We start from the raw sequence: 27,892 nt of genomic DNA, 5'->3' as shown, positions 1-27,892 counted from the left end.
AATCAGTGAACCCTAGTTTTGACAATGTGCCTTGCATATGCAGCATTTTTTTTTCTTCCGCTAAGAAAACAGACTTTTGGATGTTTAACACTTGTTTTTATGCAGGGTGCATTTCATGTGTGGGCTGTCTGAGAGTTTCACCATTGTTCAAAAGTAACTTGCCTGTACATCAACAGAAGTTATCCCTGAGTTATACAGAACAATACATTCAGGTCTCAATGCACATTTATCCAAACCACCGGGAGTTTTTGCTGACAAATGACCAGATACAGTCCAACACAATACATACAAATGGGCGGATGGCAACACATGGGAAGCCCCACTTACCGTATTATAGGCTTGATGATGTCGCACGTCAGACAGTCTTAAAGAAGGTGTACGATAAAGTCGCATCACTCACATTAATAGAATTTATTCAGGATGAAGAGAGGAAGAAAGTCGCCATAAGTTAGCTGTCTCCGTCCCTGTGTACACCATGAAAAGATGAAGTATGCAAACTGCCTGATTTTAAACTTGTATCTAATTGTCTCACGTCATGGGTCTGGGCCAGGGCATTGTTGCTTGAAGAATAAATTGGGTAATTCAATTAAAGTGCTTTCCAAAGACACATCATAAGTGATGGAGAATGACTGTAACCCAGGCCTGAACTCGGTGTCCCCCCCATCGCTCCGCTTTCCTGACAAATGGATGGCGGTGTATAATTGAAACACATTGCTGCCAGCGTAGGTCAATAACATCGCTCTCTCTGTTCACCAGCACCAGATTAACAGACTCTATTTTATCTTCCCTCAGCCTGTCCCAGCTTGACAGAGCAGGAGCGTCAGCTGCTTATCCATAAAAGAGGCCCCTTATCTTGAAAATAAACAAATACATAAAGTGCAACAGCCTGCTGTCTGTCCAAGCAGTTAAGGGCTACTTAGTTTAGGGCAAACATGTGGGCAGTGTTTTGTTTAACACATCATCGTATGAGATGAAGCATAGCTGTCACCAGCTCAAGTCATTCTCCACAGTATAATTCCAGATTCTCAGGAAAACTGATTTAGTGTTAAAAAAAAATTCAAAACACAATAACATGGCTTTCTTTTCTTCTTATTTCTGTTTTTAAGTGCAGGAGATCTTCGAGTGTAAAAAAAATGTGCCTTCATTAAGATCCGTGTCATTCAATGTCATTCACCAATGTTTGTGTAAAAACAAGGGCAGGATGTGTGTTTGGACAATGAGTAAATTGTGATGGAACCATATAATTAACACTTTTGATAAAAGTTAAAAGACCCTTCTGTGGTTTATAATGCAAAGCCATCACTGTTTGTGCATGATAAACATTGAGGATTAATTAGCTTAAGCACAAGTGTAATATGAAGCTAAAATGGGTGATTATATGTATTTAAGCCCAAGCATAACAAATCTACTGGCTTAAATTAATTTGATAAACAAATGGGAAAAGCAGGGTGAAGGTTCAAGGGTAAAAAACTCCATTATCTCCCACTCCTCACTCTGTGCTTTCATGTAATTATATGTTAAGTTAGACAGAGTTAATTGAATCTGCTCCATTCAGTTTGTTTACAGTGTAGCCATAAGGATTGGAAGCAATAATTCCTGACTTTCAACATCAACTAAATGAGCAAAAATCCATGCCCCCTATAGGCATGTGCACAAAGAAGTGTGTGTGTATAAGAGCATGCATGTTAAAACAAGTGTGTATGTGTATTTTGTATGGACTTTTAAGCTTGTACGTGTGCACGTTCCCACATGCAACACATACAAATTAGCCATGGATGGATATTCAAATAAGTCCTTTGTCCGGGGTCTATGTAGGGGCGGGACAGGATGCACAGTACAGTAATCCATGATGCACAACAAGGTGGCAGCTCCATTGTCTGTCTGACGGAAAGAAATTATTTGCAGGCGTGCTCGACCAACAGATTAAACCACTGTTGGGGGGCGAGATAAGATGGCAGCCAGCGGTATGGAAGGTGCCTCTTCCAGCTCAAACAATGCCTTTAATCCATTTCCGTCTCACAATCAGGTTGTTTGACATTACTTTTCAGCATCCCACACACCCATTCTCTCCCCTTCCCCCCCCACCTTTCATCAAGCGGAAGGCTTAAAGCAGAAGAGACTTCATCATGTAAATTAATTTGTACATCACTGTGTACAAGAGGCCTCCAGAGCCAGTGTCGGAGAGACTGTTGCTGTACCTCTATCAAGTGAACTGTAGCTCTACCATTGTTTTTCTTCTCGTCCTATTTGGTTTTCAGTCTGAGTAACTCCAGGCCAGATGAGTTATATGGCAAAACACGGTTTGATTTAATTCAATGCTCACTCCCTGCTTGTCTGCCAACCACAAGGTTCTGTCCTTCCTGCCAATACTGTACTGTTTCATAGTATTTCATTATTGAATCAAGACCTTGGCAGGGATCCTTTCAGCTGAATGAAATCCCAACTACATAGATTCACACTGCAGAGGTTTGACCTTAAATGCTCTCAATAGAGGATTCAAAACAAAAAACAATATGGCAAAGAAATCCTTGACACAATAGAGAAATTATCATTGTAAAAAATGCATTGCTGCCTCTCTTTGACTAAGGTTTCAAATACTGATTCTCTAACTCAACCACATATATATATATATGTGAAGTTCAAATTATAAAGTACCACAAACTTCACAAAGTGTGTATCCTGCTCACAGTGTTCAAGGGTTAGATATTCAGAATCAGTATATACAAAGTAACAACCTGGTTCTCTATGGGCTAAATGCTGCTCTTCCACATCAAAACTATTCAACCAACCAATCCAACTAACCACTCAAAAGCTATAGTGAAAAATATAATATATTACCTGAAAGAAATTAGCTGCAAGAAAGAAGGAACACCTTTGCATGGTGTACACCTGTACAATATGATGAATGAGATGATGCAATTACCTCTGCTGAAGAGGTTGTTTTCACCTTTGATCGTTTGTCAGCAGGATTACACAGAAACTACTGAACAGATTTCTACAAATCTTGGTAGACATGGGACATGGGCAGAAAGGGAACCCATTAAATCTTTGCCCAGATCCGAACAAAGGGGCAGGTACAGGAACGTTTTTTTTCTTTCACTTTGCTTTTTGACAGATTTCCACATGATAATACAATGATTTAGATTTTCTTTTAAAATGGCATATTTAGGGGGTTGATATCTATGTGTATGCAATTTGTTGATTGGGTGGTATATACTCTTTGGAGCCAAATACAGGAGTAAGTCTAGATTTTATGCCTTTGGGCAAACATCTGACCAGAGTATCAGTGTCACCATGATGAAGCAAGAACACATTATAGTAAGTTATAGTACCTGGTAATCTCAGTTGTAAAGGAACCAGCACTGAGGACTGTGATACACCTTGGAGTATATATTGTTTAAAGGACGAGTATTTAAAACCTTTGGAGGCCTTAAAAAACATAAAACCTTAAAGAGAGGCAGCAATTTCTTTTACAATGATTTCTCAATTGTGTTAAGGACGTTGAAACCATATTGTTTTGAACATATGAATCCTCTGTTGAGAGCATTTCAATTCAAACACAGTATACTCTATGTAATACTAAATAAGTACAAGTGGGTTTATACTGATTTGTGTTTATGCATTGCTCCTGTATGCTGCATACAGTAAATCCTCTAGGCCTGCTGATAAATGTAGATGGGGAACCTTGTGCATGTGTGAGCCAATAGTTGGTATGTAAGTGTTTGTGAATGGACCCCCTCTTTAAGCATAGATCAGCCACATCCTTAAACATCCATGCTATATTGCCAGAAGGTTCCACCAACAGCTGTTTGTTCCAGGGGTAACTGCCTACTCTAAATTTGCTTAAAAATGATTATTGCCAATTAGTTGCCCATTAATTGTGCAAGCATGGGATGCTGCCAGCTGTTTACATAGGGGAGAAAAATAGCCCTTACTTTTTCATTTTTCCCTCAAAGCCAACAGCACAGTCTCTCTCTGCCTCTGTGTTTTTATTACATATAAACACATACTGTAAATTACAGTTGCAAATAGGGCTGGGCGATAAAACGATAAAGATGATCATCGCGAAATAACTTTTCCTCTATAGAAATTCCAACAGACAGCCCAAGGCTCAAAAGACGAGGATGTAGTTAAAAAGAGTCACAGGAATTCGGTAGAGAAGAGATATTTTGCTATTTAAAGTCCATCAAGAAACAGAGTAGCCTGTACTGCAAATTGTGTTGAAAGCATGTTCACTAATCATGTGTCGAAAGCATGTTCACTAATCATTCAGCACTCATCTTTTTTACCATCTGAAGCAAAAATGATAGAAATAGTGATTTTATATATATTATATATATTATTATTTATTATATAGTGATATATATCGATATTGATGTGAAACAATATGATTTTTTTCCCATATTGCCCAGCCCTAGGTGCAAATACTGTTTCTCAAAAGGGTGTGAGTGAGGGAACTGTGTTGTCTTATGAAGGCGTTTCTTTTAAGAAAATGTCTTATAGTTGATAAATAATAAATAAAAAGAATGAATCAACACTTTAAAAGGCAAAAAATGTACTTTAGGCAAAACTCTAAACAGTAAAGTAGTGTTCTGAACTTGAAAGAGAAATGCAGAGGGGACTGTTGACGACAGTGATTGGTGTATCTGGGCAAATGATATATAAATAGATATATATAGATATATATAACAACGTGTACTCATAGCTTTATGGATACCACCTTTAATGCTTATATCTTTAAAATATATTGTGGTAAATGGTGAATTGAGACTTTTTTTTTTCCCTCTATACTTCTATAAGTTTTGTCCAAAGCCTCTGACCTACCTAAGCAGAACTTTACAGCTAAACAGTGTTTAGCTCTTGCTGAATTCATGATGAATGGTTGTCAGCTGCTATGGCAATCTGGATGGCTTTAACCTGACCCCACAACAATAGCCCAGGACCCTCAGCTTGTGCCCCCAAACTGGCAGAAAGAGCTGAATTTAGTCTTTTCAATGGTTAAGGTCTGACCCAGGTGCAGCTTGCTGAGTCTCAAAGCAGCACACTTTTATTCCCACAAGCCCAGTCCCTGCTCAGCCCGGGCTTAAGCTTCCAGGAAGAAGCATCTATTGGCGGTGTCATTAGTTTACCTCTGACCCTTCTCTGAGCCAACCTTATTAGAGGAGCAGGGACTGGACGCAACCTGTCTCACCTCTAAAGATGGGGTGCTGAGCGAGCTGATGCTGCAATTGTGAACAGACGAGAGCGATAAATAGCATTCAAGCTGCCGTGTGAAGCCCCGCAAAAGACTGCAGAAAAGATAAATGAATGTTGAAATCGAGGAAAATTATTCAACCATTTACAACCCCTGCTAGCACATCACTGTTATTCTATTTGTCTTTCACCACTTAAACTGTAAAATCATACAGAGTGCTGCGACCATTTCTCTCTCCGGTTTGTTGCCTCACTTCCACAAAATAACACATCATTGGACAGATAGCATCAATTCTGCCCACCGTAATCCCAGCACCTCTGGTTGTATCACTCATTCAATTTCAGCCGCTGGCTACAGCAAACATTACACACCGCATCAAGATTACCAGAGAGAAGCAGAAGGGGGAGAGAAGAGGGGGGAAAGGGCTGTATCCATCATGCCATGATGCTCCTGTTATTGTGACAGATCAAATTCAGTGCTGTGTGTGTCAGCGTGTGTGCGTCTAGGAGGGGAGTAAACAGTGGTGTCCTAGGCCGGCGTGGTCAGCATCCATGTAAAGATGTTGTGAGTACATTTGTGAGCGTTGCCTGACTTAGATGACCTCCTTTATACAGTAGCTGGGGCCCCGGTCGCCACGCTTGTTTTAGCTGCGGCAATTAACCTTGTGTAGTTATAACCCTGAAACCCCTCCCACATAGCTGGAGGGCACAGAGGGAAAAAAAGAGAAACCTGGCAAGAGAATTGATTGAAGAACATGGAGGGAAGAGACATATGAAAGGCAGGTGAAGATATAGGGCACAAATATAGGGCAAAATGGGCGAGAGAAAAAGAAAATACCTGAAAACAAAAAGAGGGAGTCCAGGAAGTGCTTAATTTTAATGATGTGGGAGCTAGTTGCTTTCCTGCCCGCCTGAAACAGTGGATGGCTGCCTGCCTGTCTCACTGGTTGGTTTGGTGTACTGCGTCTCTCCTCTGGGGAGACATGGGTTTGCAATGTCGGCCTTTGAGAGACGGGGGAAGATGAAGAGGCAGTGTCAGGCTGCCTTTTAATGGTCAGGAGTGTGGTTAGTTCCACTGACTCAGGCCTCTCCCCAGTGACGGCCGGTCCACTCCACATAACTGGCCATAATTCAACTCATTTGGCAGTTTGAGGTCTTGGAGGTCCAGGGATAAAAAGTGTGGAGAGGCCTAATGGCAGACGGAGGGACCAGCTGAGGGCACTTCTTACAAGATCTCCACAGGAGAACATTTGGAGCAGACCCTGGAAACCACAACGATCCATTAGCTATTGAACAGGAGCAGAGGCGAGAGACAAGGGAGACAAGGGACACGGCTGCAGCTCTACAGGTATGGTATAGGTTGTATGGCTGTCATGTGGATGGAATAAAAAGGCGTCTGACTTTGTAGCAGTTCAACTTTTTAAACTACCAAGCTATGAAACAGCACACACTTGCATTTCATAAACACTGATCAAAAAATATTAATTAATTTTTAAACGTATTCCATTATAAAAACATTACAATAGTGCAGAGTCACTGCCTGCATATATATTCTCATCAGCAGTGTTCAAATTAAACACAATATCTGACAACTACTCGGGAACCAGTGTATTTAATCTGTGAGGGACGGATTCAAAGTGAAGCGACAGTTTAGTAATGTGGTCTAAAATGAACGCACTACAGCATCTGTGGTGAGCGTTTACAGGGAGAATGCACCACCACCACAGTGAGTCTCTGTGGCTCTGCGGGGCGACATGCCTCCTAAGGGGTATTAATTAAGATGTTGAAGGAGTAAGTGGGAAGGGACCGAGATGAGGCACAGTGTGTGTTTGATAGGAGAAAGAATATTTTGGCAAATTCCAGTCTGGGCATGTTTTTTTTGAGAAAGCACAGTGCGAGCATCTGGGAGGGGGAGAAGAAAAGAGATTTTTCAGAATTTCTCTGTGTGTGTGTGTGTGTGTGTGTGTGTGTGTGTGTCTGTGTGTGTCTGTGTGTGTGTGTGTGCGTGTAAATGAGCGAGGGCCCTGTTGACCCCAAGTTAGAGTGTTCCAGCTACACAATTAAATGGTGTTGGAGCACGAGAATGAATAATCAATCTGCTTTATTATCGCTGATGTTGAAATTATAACACTGGTGAAAATGGAAAAGGAAGGTTTGGTTTCCTTATGTCCACAAAAGCCTATAACAGAGTTGTTTATTTTATTTGTCTCAGATTTTGCGAATACTTTTAGCTCATAGAGTTAAAAACTGGCAGGTCACAGTGTCTGTACATGGTTGAACAAAAAGAATTATTATGTCTGACAGGAATATGTCAGCTGAGTATTACACACTCAGACATGCCTCAATTTGCTCATGAGCAGGAAGCAGGCATCATCCTCATGAGATGAGGATGGGAGGATGAAGAGGGAAAACATTTTTAAATTTTACAAAGGGAGAGTTTTTCCAGTCCAAGTGGATGTAATTTTGGGATTAGGGTTCTCTGTATGCTGGTTAGGGGACATGTATATGATGTGAAGGTTAATCACAGGCTGCAGTTTTGTAATGCTAGTCGTCACTGCACTGCAGTGCAATCAGCACTGTGAGAAAATAAGTGGGTCACAATGTGAGACCTTGATTAAAATCGCGGTGATTATAGTGCGGCTTCAGCTCTGATTTTTGTGGGTTTCCCAACATCTGTCCTCTAGAGGAGGAACCCATATGAATGAAAATAGACAGAGAGACACACACACACACACACACACACACACACACACACACACACTAAAGAAGCGTAAGCACGCCTGCGAAGATGCTTCATGGGTGCACACACGTGCGTGCTCCTACTTCAAACTGCGCACATGTGCATATCGACAAAACAACCTCAAACATTCTGTGCATTCTATGGTTTCTTTGTCTGTTTTCACAAACCACACACACAGAAAATGTGTACTGTAAGCAGGCATTGTTTCTTACTGAACCACTTTTCTCAACTAATTACTTCTCTCTACTATTGAGGAAAATATTGAAATGGCATACAATGAAAAGTATACTGGTAACATTGTCACCAAAGACTTGTCTTCTTTGCTAATTATAATCAGCTTTCCTAAAGCAAGAAAAGGACAGAGACATATTTTCCTTTTAGATTAAATGCCACCTTGAGAAACTATAAACCCAATAACCCTAATCCAGTAAACATGCCGATTAAAAAACATATAGAGTAAAGTGTAAAAAGACTAGAGGAAAACAAACACCAATCTGAAATTATACAGACACTATATTCCATATGGTAAAATTCAATTTTGTATTTAGTTATAGAGTAAAAACGTGGAGTAACTGCATGATCAATACAGGTTTTCCCTTTTTTTCTCCAGTTCCTGTCAAGTTCATTGAGAGTCTATGTGAAACACAAAGTGCAGAGTGAGGGGAAACAATGCTCATGCCATTTAACAGCAATGTGAAATCAATATATGTTCTGAAATGGCAGGAAAAAACATCATTGTAAACTAGTTATTGACGTGTTAAAGTAATTTACACTTGCTAGTACAAGACAGATCGTGGCAATATTTATTTAGCTGGCAAGCTGGCGGTGGGAAAACGATACGGCAGCTGCAGCTATCACCAGATGCTGGTGTTACAATGTCCGTCCATCAAACCGTCGCCCCCGCTCCCCCTCCGTCTCCTACTACTCCGCACCCTCCTCCTTCACTTTCCCAAATGGCTCCCTTATCCCTGCAACCTGACAGCCTTAAAACAACTGTATAATTAGAGATGCATCTGTCACACAGGTTTATGCTGGCTCTCTGTTTGGGAGTCATAGGCTGAGACGCTTGAGGACATGGCACCAGAGTGAAGGAAAGAACGGACAGAACCACAAAAACAGTTCATTCATGTATGTAAGTGCTGAAACCAAAAGCTCTTTACAGTTTCAATTAAATAAATGGATTTTATATATAATAAAGTGCTACTGTTGACTAGAGTTATACGACAGGGAGAAACACCTAACATACCATCAGACAACATGAGAACAATGAAATTACTAGAAACCAGTCCACCGCTCCACCCAAGCCACCTTTAAAAAAAAAGGGGGGGGGGGGAATATGCAGCTGTATGGTGAGCTATCCCACTATCAGCTGCTGCAATTAAGGAGCACAATGTAAAATGTCACAGCGGATCTGTATCATCGGCAGCCCTGTCACAGGAAAAGGCCAGGAGGAGTAGAGGGAGCGGAGAAGAGCGGAGCCCCGAGAATCCCCCCTCGGCCGAGCTTGTTTTAGTAACACGAGAGGGACGATCATGTAACGTTACAGCGGTACAACTCCGGGACTCAGACACTGTCATGTCACCCAACTCCTATTAGGAAGGGACATGGACAGAAAAAAAAAATATGATTAACTGGCAATATGCATTAGTCGTCTGCAGACTGATAAAACCCAGAAGGGCAAAGGTGCACATCAGGTAAGGATGAATGTGCATGTGAATCTATAAGATGTCCATGAATCACTAAAAACTAATAATAGTTCATGAGGTATGTGTATGTATGTTGGTGATAAGCACATCTATATTAATGAATCAAATAATTTGTAATGTACTTGAAAAATAGTTTTATGTGAGATTTCTCAATTCAAATTACTTATATAGTTCTATAACATCATTATTTTTGAGGAAAGGATCTGAGTAAAAATGGATACAGACAGAATAAGATCAAATAACAACGCAATATGCTCTAAATTAAACCCGATAAAACAGTTTTCCTCTCCCACCCTGACAGAATCACTTTCATGCTCCCTCTTTCCATCTATATTAGGAAAATAATGGTGACGAAAGATGCCTTTTAATTTTCGGCTCAGCATCATTCTGACATGTGAAACTGATGAATCTCCGCAGGATACGATAAATCATTTGCAGATTTCCTGCCCGTTTTTGATCAAGTTGGGATGACCGGACTTCTGCCCAGACTCATTACATTTGGGGAGCAGATTGAAAGCACGCCTGGGCATGCTCTGTGTTACTGTCATTATAAACCCCCACGCTCAAGCTACCGAGCAGAATTATCACCTCTTGCAGATGCACAGCACAGACATAGAAGATATCAAACACATATGAGAATCAATTATTGTTTTTTGTTTGAGAGAAAGCATACGCCCGATGGAAATGTATACCTCTTGTATAAGTAATAGGTCAAGATCTCTGCATTGTTGAGAACATGGCGCCGCAGGATGGTTCTCATTGATGGTTCTCAGGGACAGAATGAGGAACATTTGAAAGAAGATTTGAAAAGCTCCTTTAAAACAGATCCCTGACATGAGGGCGCACAGCATAATATAAGCTCCCTCTAGTGGCTTCACAGTAGACTGCGAAACAAAGAATGCTGGTCAATGCAGGGCCATTTGTGGTAGTTTTCAAAATCAAAACAAATTCAAACTTTTTTTCTGCTTGGAAATGTCAGCGTCAAATAACATGTGAGGTCTATTTAGTAAATGATCCATTTTGACCCAGTCACATATGCATATGGGTGAAGTAGAGGAGGCGAATGCAAAGATATTTTTTTGTGAAATCAAAGATAGCAAGGGAAGCGTGTGTGTGCGTGTGCGTGTGTGTGTGTGTGTGTGTGCAGGGACAGCTGCCTGCTGAAGGAGACGGTGAAGGTTCACTCACAGTACCACAGAACACCCCCAGCTGGGCTTGCCACTAAGGAATGGAGATGCCCAGGGAGAAAGATAAAGACAGGGAGATATGGAGAGAGTGTGAAAGACGTAGCAGGAAAAATATGAGAGAGTGAGAGAGAAAAAGAGAAAGTATATGAGAAAGAGGGAAAGTGAGTAAGGGTGTGTGTATTCATATTTTGCCTATTTCGCCACAAGCTTTTCAAAGGCTACATCTTGCCTACAACACATCTGGGAATGAGAGTGAAAGTTGAAGAGTTCCTTCTTCTCATTTTCACTCAACCCCCCCCCCCCCCGAAACCCATTTTTACTGATTCCTCTTTCTTCCCTCGCCGTTTCTTTCAGCCATCATCTCTCCCTCTCTCTCTCCTCTCCTCCCTACGTCTTCTTGCACACAAAAACTTGGCAGCCGCTGTCCAGCTGACCTCTCCCTGACATCAATTTCCTTAGTTTCTTGTTTTGTTTAGTTTTAAATATAACATTAATCCCCTTTTTATCGAGCACAATTCCATCACTCTGCTGATTCACTCACAACGCAGTAAATCAACGATAACGCCAAGGAAGAAACAACAAAATCTAAAGTGGGACAGCGTCTAACTGTGGTGTGAGTCATTTAAAAAATCACCTGCGCCGGCTGTCTAAATATGAGAGTGTCTGGGGCAAGAGACATCAGAGGATCTTGGCTTTTTTACACACAGAACACAGCAGAGTGTTCAGAAAGTGAATACTGATAGGGAGCGCTGCGATTCCTCTGAAGAGGCGTCGGCAGGTTAAGAGGATACCTTTTTCTCTATATATTTCTACTGTTTTAGTCACGGCTGTGTCTTCTTTCCAATTTCACTTTTTTCCCTCTATCTTCCTTTCTTGCCAAGGTTTATCCCTGAGGTGTCCTCTGGGGCTACCTACCGGATAAGCCATTTGAAATGCATTTTCTAAAGAACCTTCCGTTCCATTTTTTTTTTTGAACTGCTGCTATCTCTCAAAATGTCCTTAAGAAAAAAGTGTGAGAAAAAGAATGCTAGCAAATGTTTTAAAGTACTCTGTGCGGAAGGAGAAGAAAAAAAGAAAGTATGCTGTACGTTAATGTGTAGTTTACTCGCACTGAAAGAAGCCGTAGTTTCCCAGCAGCAGTGTGATGTGTACTTCTGGGACTGTGATCTGTGCTGGTGGGCACACAATGTGACCCGCTCGGAGAGAAACCTCGACTGTGACAGTAATGTGAAACTCATCAGGGACGATGATCCTCCGCTTCCACCAATTAATACAAAATCAATTTTAAATTACTATATTATTGATTCAATTATTTTTTTAGCTGGTTATGATGACTTGGCATAAGGAAATATACTGTATGACACTATTAGGATTTTTTTAACAGATAGTAAATTATTTTGCAAGCAAATAGAACAGACCAGTGGTTGCTACTGTGTCCTATGTGTGCATATTAAGTAATTGTGCAGTATCTTTAAATATTTGAAAAGGGCAATCTAGAGACCTAAAGCCATGATCAGTCAGTTCATCACTGTGCCACATCATGGACTGCAGTCTGCTCTGTCAACGAATTATGCCAATTACAGCCAGAAACCCCTGTGGTGTTTCGATAAGACCTTCCGCCATTTCTTCCAATGAAGCAATTTGTTCCAGTATTTGTTTACAGAGAGAGGCTGTGACTCGCAGCGAAAATAATATTCTTTATCTCCGTTTGCCATCAGAGCAGAGTGAATCCACCACTGGCTCATCTTAACCTGGCTTTCTCATTGGGGTTTAATCTGGTCATGGCAACTTAGCATCTAGTATGGCGAGTGTGTGCATGTGAGCGTGTGTGAGGGTATTAGCTTGTGTGTGTGTGTTTGCAGAGAATGCAGAGGAGAGAGAGAGATAGACAAGGCAGTCGTTCTCCTCCTGCCCCCTCCTCCTCCCCCCCGAACCATGTCAAGAACCAATCACGTGTGAAAACTTACCTCAACTTCGCTTGCCTGTGTGACTACAGCGTCAGACAGAGTTTGACAGATCTGTGCGCCACAGAGGCGTCTCCCCGCCATTTGGCATGCCATGCGCGTCTGGTGCGCTGGAGACTGCCTGTCAAACGCCTATGAGTCGGTGGCGCAGCCAGGGACCCTACGGAGCACCAGATGGGCCATTAAGGTAGTATTAATGTAGATGCCATCGCTTTTCTCCTCTGACTGGGACATGCTCTCTCGAACTGCGAGCAGCTGCTGCCATTTACTAGGACAGCTTCCTGCTAACTTTGGCCAACTGGCATCACCACTGACTGGCTCCGAATGTAATGATACACTTTTTCTTCTGACTATACCTGTGACTGTTGTCTCTCTTTTCGCCCTGCCCTCCCATTCCAGAGGTTTCCACTGGATAAAGCTGATTACTTCCAGCTTTTCCTGCAACCCAATTGACAAACGCACACACACACACACACCCCTGCACATTCAGGCAGCGATTTCCTCTCCCCTTTCTTCTCACAGACACACATAAAAACATCAGCATGCTAATAGGAGTGTAGAAACTGGATCCATCTGTACATCCACTCTTAAGTTCATAATCAAGGCATGATATTCAGTCGCATACGGTTATTTCTGTTTATGCCCCACTGAGTGCTAATATCATGCTTTAATTGAGAGAAAATTGGCTGTTGGCAAGAAACAGAAAAGAAGGTTACCAAAAACCCAACCATGGATAAGTGTCGCAATCAGTAATATTCTATTTAGTTAAGTAGCCTAAAATGGGATGTTTTGAGATCATTATTCAAATCACATTGACAAAATCCTATTATGAGAATTAGTTTTCCAGAAGGAAATGTACAGAATTATTGATGTGTAATAAATGTGCTTTCAGCGATACATACACTAGGGGCGTATTAGGAAACAGCGGGGCATATGATTCAAACTGAAACAAGGTCACAAACACCATATTCTCTCGTTCACTTTGAGAAAATAATGCGTGTGTCAGGTTCAAACTTTTCACAGCAACTAATGGCAAAGAGAGAGGTAAACCAATGAAGACAGCCTGTAGTGAGTTCCAGAGTGCAGCAAAAGTCGTTGTATCGACCGATTTCCACACTGCGGCCCTAAACAAGTCAGAGGGGAGAGTGAAGAGTCAGAGAGATGGTTTCGTCTTGGTACTTTTTGAAAAGAGACGCACATCTCCAGAGGTGCAGGTTAGCCTTCCTACACAGCTGAGACTAAATCCCTCTGTTCCCTCTCTTCCCTGTCTCTTCCTCTCATTTTTCAGGGGAGCCCAGGGCCTGAGTGGAGGAACAGAACAAGCGTCCTTTGAGGAGCCCCCAGGAGAGATGAGTATAGTAGTTAAGGTCTCTGTACACCCACACCGAGTTCCTATGTAGTGCATAACTTGTAACTGCAGCTGAACAATAGACAGGCTATAGAAGTGCATACTAGGCAGCGACTTTATTGTCTGCCAGCCTCTCACTTACTTTTCACACTCTCAGCAGCAGCAGCAGCAGCCTGAGTGAGATGTGGGGGAGGGCCATCTATGTTTTTGCGTCTCAAGAGGCAGCTCAGACGAGGTATACCGGGTTGGCATCACCGGTGGTCAGTGTTGAAATCAAACGCACCGCCACCGAAGCGCAGCGAACGCTTATGCTCCCGCGCAGCCGTTAGTGTACTTGTGGTATCAAACTGACACCTTCTCCCTTGGCTGCTCCTGACAAGGAATTTCCTCGTTCAAGAATTAGCTGCACCTTGCCAAGAGCACAGCAGCAATTTGTACAGTTGTGAATAGATTTGATTCTGAGTGGATGAGAGAAAACATTTGTGTGCCACAACAATAGGCTGGTTCAGACGGTGCAAATGCATGGCACTTATAAAATATGAACTATGGCAAAAGAAATATCATCATCTTTCCACTGTCAACTCAGCCTGGAATGAAAGCAGAACAGCCACTGAAAAAAAATTACTAAATATTACCAACAATGCAAAACAATCAAGTTGATTGATTGAGAACAGCAACTGCTATTTTGATATTTGGGCTCAGTGAGTAGGGTCAGTTTTTAATCAGGGTATCTACATATTTGAAAAAAAAGCACAAAAAAAGAAAAACCTGCCATTAATCAGCGTGTCTGCCAAGCAACTAATCCAGCAGAGAGAAGCACATTTTCATGTGTCTGTTTGAGCTTATAGCACAAGAATAAGAAGCCGTTACTGCAAAGTAAACTTCAGGATGAGGGAACAGCGTCTGTACATCGACGTGAGATGGAGCAGGGTTCCATTTCCCACTGCTTCATCCAGGAAATCCAACCTGCGATGAACAGGATCAGCTCCTTTATTTACAAGGTGCATATTATTGCTTTGCCATGCAAATGCTTTCAAAAGCACTGTAATGCCATCCTGCTTTCGTGGGGAAATGATCGCTCCACCAGGACAAGCAAGCCAGGCTTTGATGGGTGCAGAATAACGGTGTTAAGGAGCTAAGCAATGTGTGTGTGGGGGTGTACTGCAAATAGGTTATTTTGGATGGGTTTTTTTTTTTAGAAGAAGAAGAAGAAAGAAGGCATTACTGAGGCCTATTGGTGCACCGAGGTATACTTCCAACCAAGGCGATTAACGTGAAAGGAAATATCTAATGTTATTTTCCACTTCTGTGTAGAGAGAAGCAGAGAAAAGCCTCTAATCACATTATTATTTGTGTCGGAGATCAAGATCAATCAGGGTTAAAGCATGTCACAATGTTTAACAATGACAATGGATGGTTGCTTGTATAGGAGATACACACCACATTACTGTGTTATACATTGTACCTGCATTCTGACTGAATGTACTCAATACACACACACACACACACACACACACAGAGTTATGTTTGACAACTTTAAATGTGACTGTTTTCAGATAATATGAAAAAAGAGAAGGAGTCACCACTAAAAAAAATAAGGGTCGAAAAGGCTTCACTCCCCTCAGAGGCCTGAACTGGAAACAATGCAGCTTCTTAACACTTTGGGAGAAACTCGAACACAAACTAAAGCAACATGCACAGGCTTGAGAAAACATTCAGCTGCACAAAACTAATTCTACACTACATCCACAATACATAAGAAATGAAAGAACAGCAGAAGAGGGTAAGAAATGGAATCAGTTCAAATAAAGAGTTCACAAAAACTTTGGTTTTTAGGATCCCTCAAGCAAACAGGTAAAAATGGTGTTTTGCTGAGATTCAGATCAAAGTTTTGAGCCGGTGAGCAAGCAAGTGGCGAGAGGGAGATCCAAACTGAATGAATGCATTGGCAGCTTGCGTAGAAAAAGCAGGGAGGCAGGCAGTGATTAACGGAACACTTCAGAGTACAAGGCACAGCGGTGCTCAAAGAAAACAGTGATGATCTCCACTTAATCGCGGAGAAGCCTGGAGCATCTGCCGCCAGAGCAGGGCAGCGGCACCGGCGAGCTCCTGCTCCGCTAGGCTGTGATCTCCAGAGAGCGGCGGCCATATGCTCGGCTCTGCCGCAAACTCACAGGAAGTTAATTTTCTGACAAAACACAGGGATAAATATGACATTCAAACAAGTTGTGCTCAGCCAGGCTGAACACAGATGCCACGCCAAGCTCAAGCTGCACACGTGTCACACTTAGGAACAGAGTTTATTTTCATGCTCCCACAGAAATGCAGACAATGGGTGGTACATTTTCAGCTAGGAGGTGTTAACCTACTTAGAGACTGAGCCATGCTATGTATGCAGGGAGAAAAATTCATACACAAAAACAAACAGACCTATGGTATATGATACTGGCTGGATACAAGAGCTACCAGAAAAACAATCACCGGTGACTACTAATTCTTATCAAAATGTTTATATAAGGCAGCACATGGAGAACTGGAGAGGGATCGTCCTATCTGCAGAACAAACACATCCATCAAAACCCTGAGAAAGTGACAATGTCATTGTCCTAATGAGAGGAGAGAGAGAGACAGAGAGAGAGAGAGAGAGACAGAGAGAGACAGAGAGAGAGCAGAGACATGAGGGGGGTAAAATAAGATTAACTTTCATTTCCGTTCACAGACACAGAACCCCACGGTGCGACATTAAAATAATGTCAGTCAAACCATTAAATAGGAGCTCTGTCTAACCTTGTCTGTTACAGGTGAAATGCCATAGTGGGCCCGAACAAAGGGCTCGCAGGTGTGAGCAGAATCCCAACACCTCTCCACTGGGACGATAAAGAGCAGAATATAGTGTTTCTCAGATCTCGGCAGACTGCTACCACTCCGTTTCAGATTAAAAGGAGAAACAGAGCCTTAGGGGTGAAGCTGGCAGGTCCAACTTACAGATTCTTTACAACAATAGCTGGTATCATATAGTACGCAGTCTGGGGAAAACTGTAGGAGGAGCAGCTTGTCTGGACGTACTGAAGGAAAAAGAAAAACAACGCACACAAGGAGGCAGTAGGGATGAAAGAGGAAGGAGGTGGGTGGTTGGAGGGCAAGGTTTGGGCCTCCACCTCGGGCAATCAGAGGCCAATGGTATGGCGAGAGTGGGAGGAAAGGTTGACGTTAAGATACAAAACCCACCAGGTGCTATTCTCTGCCACTGCGGCTGCATGTCGCCCCTCCAGTATCAGTTGCTTTCGGGCTGGGTGCAGTCATGCAGAGGCCTTCATCAGAGGGGAGCACTTTGGCCCCTGGGCCTCCGTGCTGCTGCCAGGTGGCTCCTTACTCTCTGTGACCCCCACCCTCCTCCCCTCAAAGCATGAGAGCATATGAACTATAACACATCTCTTCTATGTAAGTATTATGTAAGTGCTGGAACGAGGCCAGAGGAACAACAGATAACATGGAAAGAAAACCGATAATTCTGGGAAAAAAAACAGCAGTTGAACACTTCACTGTGGCGGAGAGGAAAAAATGTATAAAGAACACGGCTCTTACCAAATATGTGTTTCTATGTTTTAAATATTGACTTGTGTACTTCCATCATCCAAAATGTTTACAATAATGTTCAAATCCAGAGAAATACCCAATTTTATTCAAGGTAACAGGACCTTTCATTTTGGTCACTTTAAACTGCCTCATATCCACTTTACTCGCAGTGTTGCCCATCTCTGCTTTAACTTGTGGAGCAAACGCAAATGATGAAGGACAGACTACTGGCCAGTCAACCAGTCGGCTGTTTGTTCCTTCCACGCTTTATATTACTGGTAATGGATCATGATCATTCATTCCTGTTTGCTGTGTAACATGAATAAAACTTTATTACATTACCTCATTTGTGGACAAGATTTGCGCCTGAGTGGTAACAAATAGATTTACACAATGCTGGTGAAGACAAACTCTGACGATCCCCCACTGCTTCATGATGTCAAACAAGGTCTTTTGTTATTGTTTTGGTTGAAAGAGTTGATAATTGGACGTTTGAGGAAATGTAATTGCTTTTAATAGTAAACGTCTCCATAGCGATTTGAGTGAAATGAATGAAAACAGATGATGATATTCAGGCCGAGAGAGAGAGAGTGGACTGAAATACTCCTCCTCTTTTTCAATCCATCTATTACAATATGTGGGAGTAAAAAAAACGGAGACTTAAAGTATAACAATGCACTAATGTAACTGCGAGAGACTGGGAAAATCTGTCAGAGATATAATACATCCACTACACATGTGCACGGAAGTACATATCCATATATCAAGTGTTGAGTGGCAATCACTCACCTAGATGCTGTCACACTGCGGTAAATGGGCTTATTTTGCATGGGAAGGAAGAGGGAGTGATGGGCCGCGGTGAGCAAGAGAGGGACTGAGGGACTGAATCAAATGATATGAGTAGGCAAAATTAAGCTCCAATGCAAGTGGAACACTTCACAAGAGAGCCAATTTCAATTCCACAGCACTTAATTTAGGATTTGTATGGTTCAACAGCATGCGACTGTACGGTAGGCATGTAAGGAAAGAGATAGAGACAACCAGCAAACAGCTATCCATACCCTTGAGGTATCCCTCACACGCCTCTCTCCGTCAGACCCTATCTCTCTGTCTCACAACAATGAATTAAAAACTAATGATATTGTACTGCAGAGATTGTGTAGTTCTTTTTAATTGGGCATTATTAAATCAGATGGGTTTTAATGGGATGAGTGCACATTTTTGTGAGTTTTGTGCGCGTCATGCTTTGATAATCGAGCATTTAGCTTTGATTTCATCATTACTGTAAAGACTTTATAGCTGCTTTCAGACATGCAATGAACTCCAGATATCCTCCTGAATTATCCAGAGCAGTGTCCTCCCATAGTCCCCTCCTATTAAAAACTCGGAGCCCTATGTGAGAATACAGTAAGATGTTGTCCAGGGGATTCACCATGAGCGAGTGATCGATGTGATGCAAATGAAAACACATGAATTAATAGGTGTCTGACCCAGAGTATCTCCTGCTGGGTTGTTAAAATGTGAGGAGAATGTCTGAAAACAGTTTACGATCTCCGTACCTGGTGCTCTTTGAAGTCGGCCCTCTGGAAGTCATAGCCTAGCTGGGCATAAAAGTTGTTCCCGAAACTGTAGGCTTGTCCAGTTTGGGTCCATATGAAAGAGTGTCTGCTTCCACAGGCCACACCAACGACATCGACAACATTCACACCAGTGCCACTTCCTGTTACTTGTAGTTCCCGTGGCAATTTAACCTCAACTGGATGGTCCTTAACTTCTCTCTCCCCGTCTCCAAGCCTAGAAAGAGCAGAGAGAAAATACATTTTTGACAGATTCTTCTATATCATTAACAAGACTTTCCAAAAAGGGGAAAGCTGGCTTGACGAATCAATACATTAGTATTTTGTATGATATAAATTATATTGTGTTGATACATGAAGCTTGTTTTTTGAATGTCACGCAGTTTATTGCAGTGAATCATATGTGGAATTGCCTACATTTGACTTTGAATATAAAAATATGCTTAATATCTTTCTACGAATGAGTCATTTTGAGATTTAAGAACAACATAACATGAGATCTCAGTAGATCATTTTTACCTTACGCCACGACAGCAATACCTTTGTGTCGGCTTTGTGGAATGTTTTCTCTACACAGAGTCACATATACAGCATGTCGAAGAGGCATATTTCAGTGAGGTCAGTTTTCCTTCCAGGGGAAGAAATAATAACTCAACCTAACTCAATTTGTAGCTGTACAAATGACTTTACATAGACCTACATAGCTGAGAGTTGTGTTTCTGTCTCTGTGTCCCCAGTGTGAGCGAACAAAGAACATCCAAGACCCCGTTTCAAGATGAGCTGGTCAAACGCAGCCCCAGCACCCCGTGACCTGTGAGCTCCCAGCAGCTTCAAACAGAGCTCTAGTGTTTGCTTCTTGATAAAATGCTCCTCTTTGTATTTGTTTCCCTGAGCCAGCGTCATAACCTGCAATGCCCCGGCCATATCTGCTAGTTTGCGGCATGTCTGGGAAAAATAACAAACGGTCTTCTCCATTATTTCCACAAACGGGGAACGAAAGGTCCTCGCCCGCCATCCCCACGAGAGCCAGTATTGATTACAACAATGCTTCAACTCAAGACAAGACCACTCTGGGGTCACTGCTATTTCCATCAGAAAGTTTGCCAGTTTAAATTTACACATCTCCCTTGTACTCTCCTCCTCTCTCGCCTCCAGTGAGACACACAGGAGAGCTGAGGAGTTTTCAGATATCAGAGTGCCAGTTGTGTAACAGAGCTCACCCTTTGCTCTGGAAGTGGGTGTTGTGGAGCTCCAACTATAGGCTCCTCCAACTATAAGCTCCCCACAAGAGCCTCGACCTGCTTAGAGGGGTCAAAGCATCATGAGAGGGGAGAGAGACCGAGACAGAGAAGCAGAGAGCGAGGAGAAGAATAAGGGACAACGGTGAGGGAGATGGTGAGAGAGTGAGAAGTGATGCCTTTGTTTCTTTTATGTATTTCTCTAAGGGTCTGCTGTGCTGCTGTTTGAGTACCTGAAGGCCACTGAATCACTGCAGCCCCCAGGCCTTAACATGTCATTACAGTCAGACTGGCTCCTGGCTGGAGAAGTTTTAACAAGGAAGCTCATCAGCAGCAAAACAACTGCTTGCTTATAACTATGCCTGTTTGTGTGTCTGTCCATCTGACTTCTTTCTGCAGTTTTATTGTAAAGCTTGTCTGCTGCGTCGACAATGAGGCAGAACAAAATGAAACAAAGAAGACTGAAGTTTTTTACACCTGAGTATCAGTTCATCTTGTTACAAACTACGTTTACATGGACTCCAACATTCCGTATATATTCCCGTTACATGTATTCTGATTAGAACGAACAACATTACATCCACCACGTCTGATGTTATTCTGGCAGATTTTAACAGTTTAAATGTACAATGCTACCATTTGGATGTTTCTTTATATTTGTCCATTAGTCATATGTCGATGTTACTGTGAAAACTCCTATTGGACGTTATAATGCGATTAAGATGTATACATGTCGACATAATGCGACTAAGGTTTGAATACTCCATGTTGATTTAAATATTGCTTATTCTGAGTATGACCTTATTGTGGTTAAGGTCATTTTAAAATGGTATTTATATGGCAGTGTAAAGTCTGACCAGTGCTGCAAGAAAATCTAGAATTACCATCTCAGCATTGTCGACCAGTCAAGTTGCAGGAAATACCGTCATAATCTACCCCACTGCTGCTAAGATCTCACACTGGCCAAACGTGGTTTTGCAGAATATTATAAAGTCACAGTAAATTTCACCTTGTACCTTTAGAATATAATTTGTCCTGTGAAACAATTGTGTGTAATTGTGTCATGATCAGCAAATTAATTCTGGAGTTACATGTATATGGCCAAAAAAAAGTGTACTGTATGAATTGACTTACTGTCCACTGGTGCCATTTCCCCATGCAAATATCTTGTTGTCCACTGTGGAGAAAAGGAAGAGAAGAACAATGATAAAATAAGACATGGATGAAAAATAGCTGTAAAGTACTTTTTAACTGAGGGAACTGCAGTACGGACATGCCTCCATCAACAATCAGGTTTCAGTTTACATCAACATCTGTCCAGACTTCTGCAATATGTGGTGAGGACACTGATTCAAAAAGGAAGTCCATATATTTGCTGAACATTAAGCTGTCACAGTGAAGTTGACCTCTGACCTTTTTGACATATAAAGCCACCACTTCATCCCAGTACAAATTGTGTCATAATTAGCATATGAATTCATGAGTTATGGCCAAAAACTCACTCACTTGATTATTTTTTACCTATGTGTATAGATGGTTTGATACCAGCATCAGAACTACCTGGTGAGTTAGCAAAACTATAAACCGATCCAATACCACAGTGCTAAAGTACATTAGTTTCACCTGCATAAAACCACAACTTTCTAAACCTGAAAATCACTTCTTTGCTGGTCCAAAACATCAGTTGTACTCTACTGCCACTGGAAAGTAGTGAGCAGTGAAGAAGTAGTGATTTCCGGTGGTATAGCATCACACATCATATACACAGTATTGCGCCCTGTTGAACTTCATGAATTGTGGTCCAAAATCCAGGTAGTAGGATTGGTATCAGGAAGTAAAAAAATGGTATCAGAACAGCTCTACTGAAACATAATGCCTCCGACCATGGCTGCCACCAGAGTTATAGAGAAGTGTGGGATTATCGTTTTGAAAAATAATCAAAAAGTGTTCATGTTCAGAAGCTGCAGATGTTTCTCAGTTATAACTCAGGTTGTGTGTGTTTTCCCTTTTGTCCTCGAGTGTCGAGTGAGCGGTGCCATGTCAGTGGGTGGACCCTTCCCCGCTGTGTGAAGTTTGATTAATACAGCCTCGACAGAGAGTTCAGACACTGGGGCCACCTCTCACACACCCTGCTGTAAAATAATGAGCCTTCAGCGGGAAGGGATAATATACATGGGAGGGGAGACACACTTCCTAAGCCCGAGTCCAAGCTGAATATATTCAAATGAAATGAGGAGACGAGGCCATCCTAACTGATTAGACTTGTCTTAAAAGAGAGGGAGAAGCCCATATATTTCTCCCTCTATGCACATGTGTTGAACTGTCACCTCGCTGCACTAACAATCCAACGTGGCATTGATCAATTTGCATATGGTTTCTATAAATACCTGGACCTCTACCTGTTCCTGCAGTGATTCCAGTCATGTTGGAGCACAGACGAGCCTTATTGGTCTTATGGGATCTCAAACACCACAGGGGGAACAGCCAATAGCAACAGACTTTACTCAACAAGCCAGCAGAGTTCTCATGCATTACATCTTACGCTACATGATTTACCTAAGCTTGTCAAAAGAGAAAAATTATCAGGCAAATATGGGGTAATAAATTGTAATCCGTGCTGCATATGTTTGACTCGTGACCCTTGGCATTTTAACAGTTGGGTTGTACGAAAGAGTTGCAGCAAAATGTGTGAAAGGAAATAACGCGATTAGTGAAAAAACATTTGGAAACTTTGAGGAAAATGTGTTGAACAGGTCACTGATCTTTATGAGACGTATTGTACGTTATACTTGATATACTTTAATTATACTTAACTTAAAACTTTGAAATGCATCTCCAAATTCCATATTTTCCATATTTGCATACTTTCCAGAGAGCCTTTTTTCATAGGCTGCCTCCACAGATTTTAGGTGTGATCTCCTCCATTTACATTAACATGTGTAATTCAGACATCTTCAACAGCACATTTTTAAATCAAGCAAATTTAGATCAAATGCTTGTGTTTACAGTGTATTTCTTTGTTTTTCTTTTTACTCACTTGTATAGTATATATATATATGATACATAAGTATGGGTGGATTTACATCACTTCAGTATATAGTGAGCATTTAAGCCAGATCTTATGTGTCATTATTTATGTAATTAGCAAATGTCTATGTATAGATTGTACAAAACAATATCACACAATAAACACAGCAGAGGAGCTCCTGCTCAGCCACCAGAAAAAAACACTCAACAGAACACACAAGTTATGAACTATTACACATGATCAGTTTGTTTTTCTGGTCACAGAAATACTTAAAAAGTACTTTTTTAAAAATCCTTGAATAGAGGAGCAGGGTTTAGAGCGTTAAAATACCCTCATAGCTCCGTGGCTGACTGTGAGCTGTGGTTAGTCATGCATAAAAAAAAAATACAGAAACAGTTCTGGTGTCCAGGATTTTTAAGTTTACTTTTTTTTTTCAAGCATAAGAGTCCTCACTGGAATAATGAAATAAAGATGAGGATGAAAATGCAGTGGGAATTAAGGCGGGGACTGTTCCAGAGTTTTTGTTTTCTTTTGTTCTCGTACTGTTTTTTGTTTTTGTTTTCTTTTGCTCCTTAAACTCTTGAGAATTTTTCTGTGGGAGGATGATAAATAGCAGTGCTTAGAGTGCGTATAACTAAAACAGGGAAATATTGGCAGCTGTAGCTCTGCTGCAACACTCTGCACACAAGCACATTATTAACAATATCTGTGTTTGCACCAGGCTCGGGTCAACACAGTAAACGATAATAGAATTTATAGCTCTAGATTTATTTCATTTAGAAACACACAAAAGTGAAAAATGGGGATGAATGTTTCTCCAGCTGGACTTCAGAATAATAATAATAATAATAAATCCAACTACTTTCATCCAATTAGGTTCAAGAAACTACTGCACGTATTCTCTTCGTAGGTCATAAATATGACCAGGTATGTGTATTTATCCACGTATCCAGATGCGTGACTTCGCTGTGATAGCCACCTCACCTTGTATCTTTGAGTCCTCTGTTATCCTCAGAGTGGCAGATGTTTCTACCCCCCTCCAACCCGCTCGTCCACCCACCCACCCACCCCATTTTCCCTCCGTCTCTGCGGCAAGGGCAGCGGCTGGCGCGGGGGCACGGAGGCCGGAAGCGGTGCATCAGCCTGACGTACAGAACTGATGGGCAGGGCTGAGAGCTGGCAGTCTGGCAGGTTGAGTGTTCACCCTCCTTTGCCCCCCACTAGCCCCCTGCTAGCCCCTGCTGCTCTGCACCGTACCCGGGCACCAGCATCCCAGCGGCTGGTAACCCATTGCTTTGCTCCCCCATAAAAATAGCCCATCCCATTATTCTTCCGCCTCCCTGGGGGCCACAAGGTCTCCAGCATCATTACCAGGACTAAGGATCTGACTCTGCCACCACCACTTGGCACCCCCCCTCCCCCCTCATCCTCTTCTCTAATTATAGGTCAAGCACTCTTTTTGTAAATTATAAAACCTTTGTTCTTATCAGGAGAACTGAACGGAAAGGAGAGATACCACGGACGGAAGAGGAGCAAAGGAGGCACCGAAAAAGTAGATGAAGTAAGAGGGGGGCAATGGTGTAAAAATAAGAAAGGGGGGGGAAATTTTTCAATTATAAAACCAAGCTAATTTGGTATGACCAGCGACTGTCATGCATGGTGACAGAGCTCCATTATGCAGTCATTTGAGCTCTTTCAAATTAGTTATGTTAATGTCCTGCGTGTGAATGTAACACTTGGATGGGACAAGATTTCAGCAATTAATTTCTACAGTCAGCGGAGAGACAAGCAAATTTATTTTCCCCCTCTCAGGGAATTGGTGGTGGAGGGAGTGAGGAGGGGAGAGAGCATTCTGGAGCAGGGAACAAGCTAAACACAAGACCTAAATAAAGCCTGAACAATGGGAGCCAATGCCTCCTCATTCATTCAATTGACAATGTTTTGCAGCTTAAACCTGTTTTATTAATTATGTTTGACATTTCCTTAATTAGTTTCATTTACACCAAATCAATCCCTGCTGCTGTACAGCGTCATTTATCATTTTAAAAAATTTGCATAGCCAGTGCTGACTTTTTCTACTTAATTATACATTAAAAGTGTCAGCCGCGCTTGCTGCTTGGCATTATCTGAGGCAGAAAGGTTTGTGGCTGGACGGGGGTGGCATTAATCATCAGGGCGGGAGCGGGCAATGGGTGCTCCCAGTCGCCAGCGGGAGAGCTGAGCGGCGCTTCTCATTTTCAAAGCTTAATGCTTCCGGGGCCACAGTGACCTCAATGACCTACGGGGAGAGGCAGACAAATCAGCGACCTCCAGCCCCAAAAAAACAACTACAGCTTGTTTATAAACCACAGTGAGAGGAAGGAGGGACCGTAACCAGGGAAGTGAAAACGCTGCAAGATGTGTAGTCAAAACGAAAAACAGAAGGCCAGAAGGCCTTAAAGGAGCTATATATACTAACTTATATGTTTAGCTCACACAGATTCCTTTTCAGCTATTCATGTGACATTTAAAGTTATTAGTAATTTAATCACTTTGCCGTTAAAAGACACACCCATTTTTTGTGCACAAGTCTGAAAATAACCTACCAAAAATAAAAAGGGTCTTCAACCCTCTTGATTACAGTCATAACCTTGGTCTCTTTTGAAAGGTAACGCTTTCAATTTTATAACCAAAAAGTCATTATGATTATAAGAGCACAAAAGTTAGAAAAGTACATGCATGGTAGAAATATAAGTTTTTTGGCCTGACTATTTTTGGAGGGCAGATTTTCTCTAATAAAAAGGGAACATAAGGTCTGTAATAGTACCTGTAATAGTACCTTTTGTGCAGAAAAACTATTGCCACAAGTCTGGACCAATTTTATATCAACAGCTGTTGCAGTAATAAGTGTATGATACATTTTCAAAAACTGCTTTCAGGCAACAATCGTCGCCAAAACCAAACCAGGGTGAGTCCATGTGAGGCAGAGGCAGCTGCCTGGAGGAGGCCTTGTCTGGTCAGCTTTCAAATAACGTTGTCTTACAGCTCACAGCAACGTCATACAATCTAGGTTTATAAGGCTTATAAAGAAAACTGTTTGCTATATCATGTGAACGTTGCTGTCCCCTTGGGTGTCCTTTCCAAACCTATTCAATAAAGTATTGGTTGATAGTCAGGAATTGGTGACGAATGAAATATGAAATATTGAGGGTGGATACGGTGGTCCAGCAATTAGCACTGTGGGGTTAGGGGTTAGGTTTACTGAAATGGGTGTTAACAATATGTCTCTATACATTAGCCCTGCGATACGCTGGTGACATATCCAGTGGGTGCCCTGCCTCTCGTCCAATGTCAGCTGGGACTGTCTTCAGGATGGATGGATGAATATTCATATTGAACAGGCAAATGTGTTTTCTACACATGTGGAAGGGCGTCTCCATCTAATATCTGGACCTGATTCTCTGGACATTTTCCAGGGTTCAGAACCCAAAACATCTTAATTTTCTAAGGTTGTTTGAGGATTGATTCTGGCACAGATCAGAACACACCTTGTAGTCAGGACCTGAAGTATTTTGACAGACACATTGTTTTGTTATTCGAGCCCTGAACTTCAGTATATTCAACTGAAATGAATTGTTGATACTACAGTAAAGTTTCAGATTTAATTTGAATTTGTTTACATCGATATAGGGACAACTGTGTGGGAGATATAACCTTTTAACTGCATAATGCCTATGATTTGGGTTGTATCTGGACAGACACAGATGAAGTCAAACCATTGACTGCCTGATGTCTTCGACCCACAGACATGAGCAGACACTTTGTCCTCACTGGGGATTTTCTCCCAGAGCTTCACAGCAGAAACCTGAGATCTGGTGATCCACTCAGCCAGTCGAGAACATTCCACCTCCTCACCTTGAAAAGCTCTTTGGCTGGTTTGGTTGTATGTTTAGGATTGTTGCCTAGAGGAAAGGTGAAATGTCATCTAATCTGGTTGCCTCTGTCATCGGTAAAACCACCAATAAATGTCAGTGCCCGAGTAATAACAGAACCATTTTGTGAATGTCATGTCTTTGGGTCATGAATTGTTCCCTCTTCTACATACTTTCCGTTCTCCGTAATTATGAACGGTTTTGATATTTATTCAGTCCATAGAATTTGTTCCAGGAAGCTGTTGGTTTCATTATATGTATTTGAACAAAACTGCAGTGTGGCGTCTTGGTTTTTGAATTCTCTGCAGTCATGGTAATAAAGTGTTCTCTTGATTGATGAGGACACATGTCCGTCTGCATCTTGTAAAGCATACTTGAATTGCTGTGCAGTCACAAACAGGTTTGTCTTGTTTTCTGCTCATCC

General features: G+C 41.8%; 1 protein-coding gene across 1 annotated transcript in view; it reads right to left on the bottom strand.

Moving 5' to 3' along the window:
- The window catches only part of LOC109633610 (uncharacterized), a 293,951-nt gene that overhangs the window by 225,375 nt on the left and 40,684 nt on the right, over window positions 1–27,892 (bottom strand). The window contains exons 3-4 of the mRNA XM_069523910.1: window positions 21,664–21,706; window positions 19,274–19,508 (exon numbers count right to left, since the gene is read on the bottom strand). Coding sequence (XP_069380011.1) covers window positions 19,274–19,508; window positions 21,664–21,706 — 278 coding nt within the window. The remainder of the gene's footprint in view (window positions 1–19,273; window positions 19,509–21,663; window positions 21,707–27,892) is intronic.

This window comes from Paralichthys olivaceus, chromosome 4 (genome assembly GCF_024713975.1).
Source record: "Paralichthys olivaceus isolate ysfri-2021 chromosome 4, ASM2471397v2, whole genome shotgun sequence".
NCBI lineage: Eukaryota > Metazoa > Chordata > Actinopteri > Pleuronectiformes > Paralichthyidae > Paralichthys > Paralichthys olivaceus.
The sequence above is the reverse complement of the archived record's forward strand: the minus strand, read 5'-3'. Positions and strand labels throughout refer to the sequence as shown.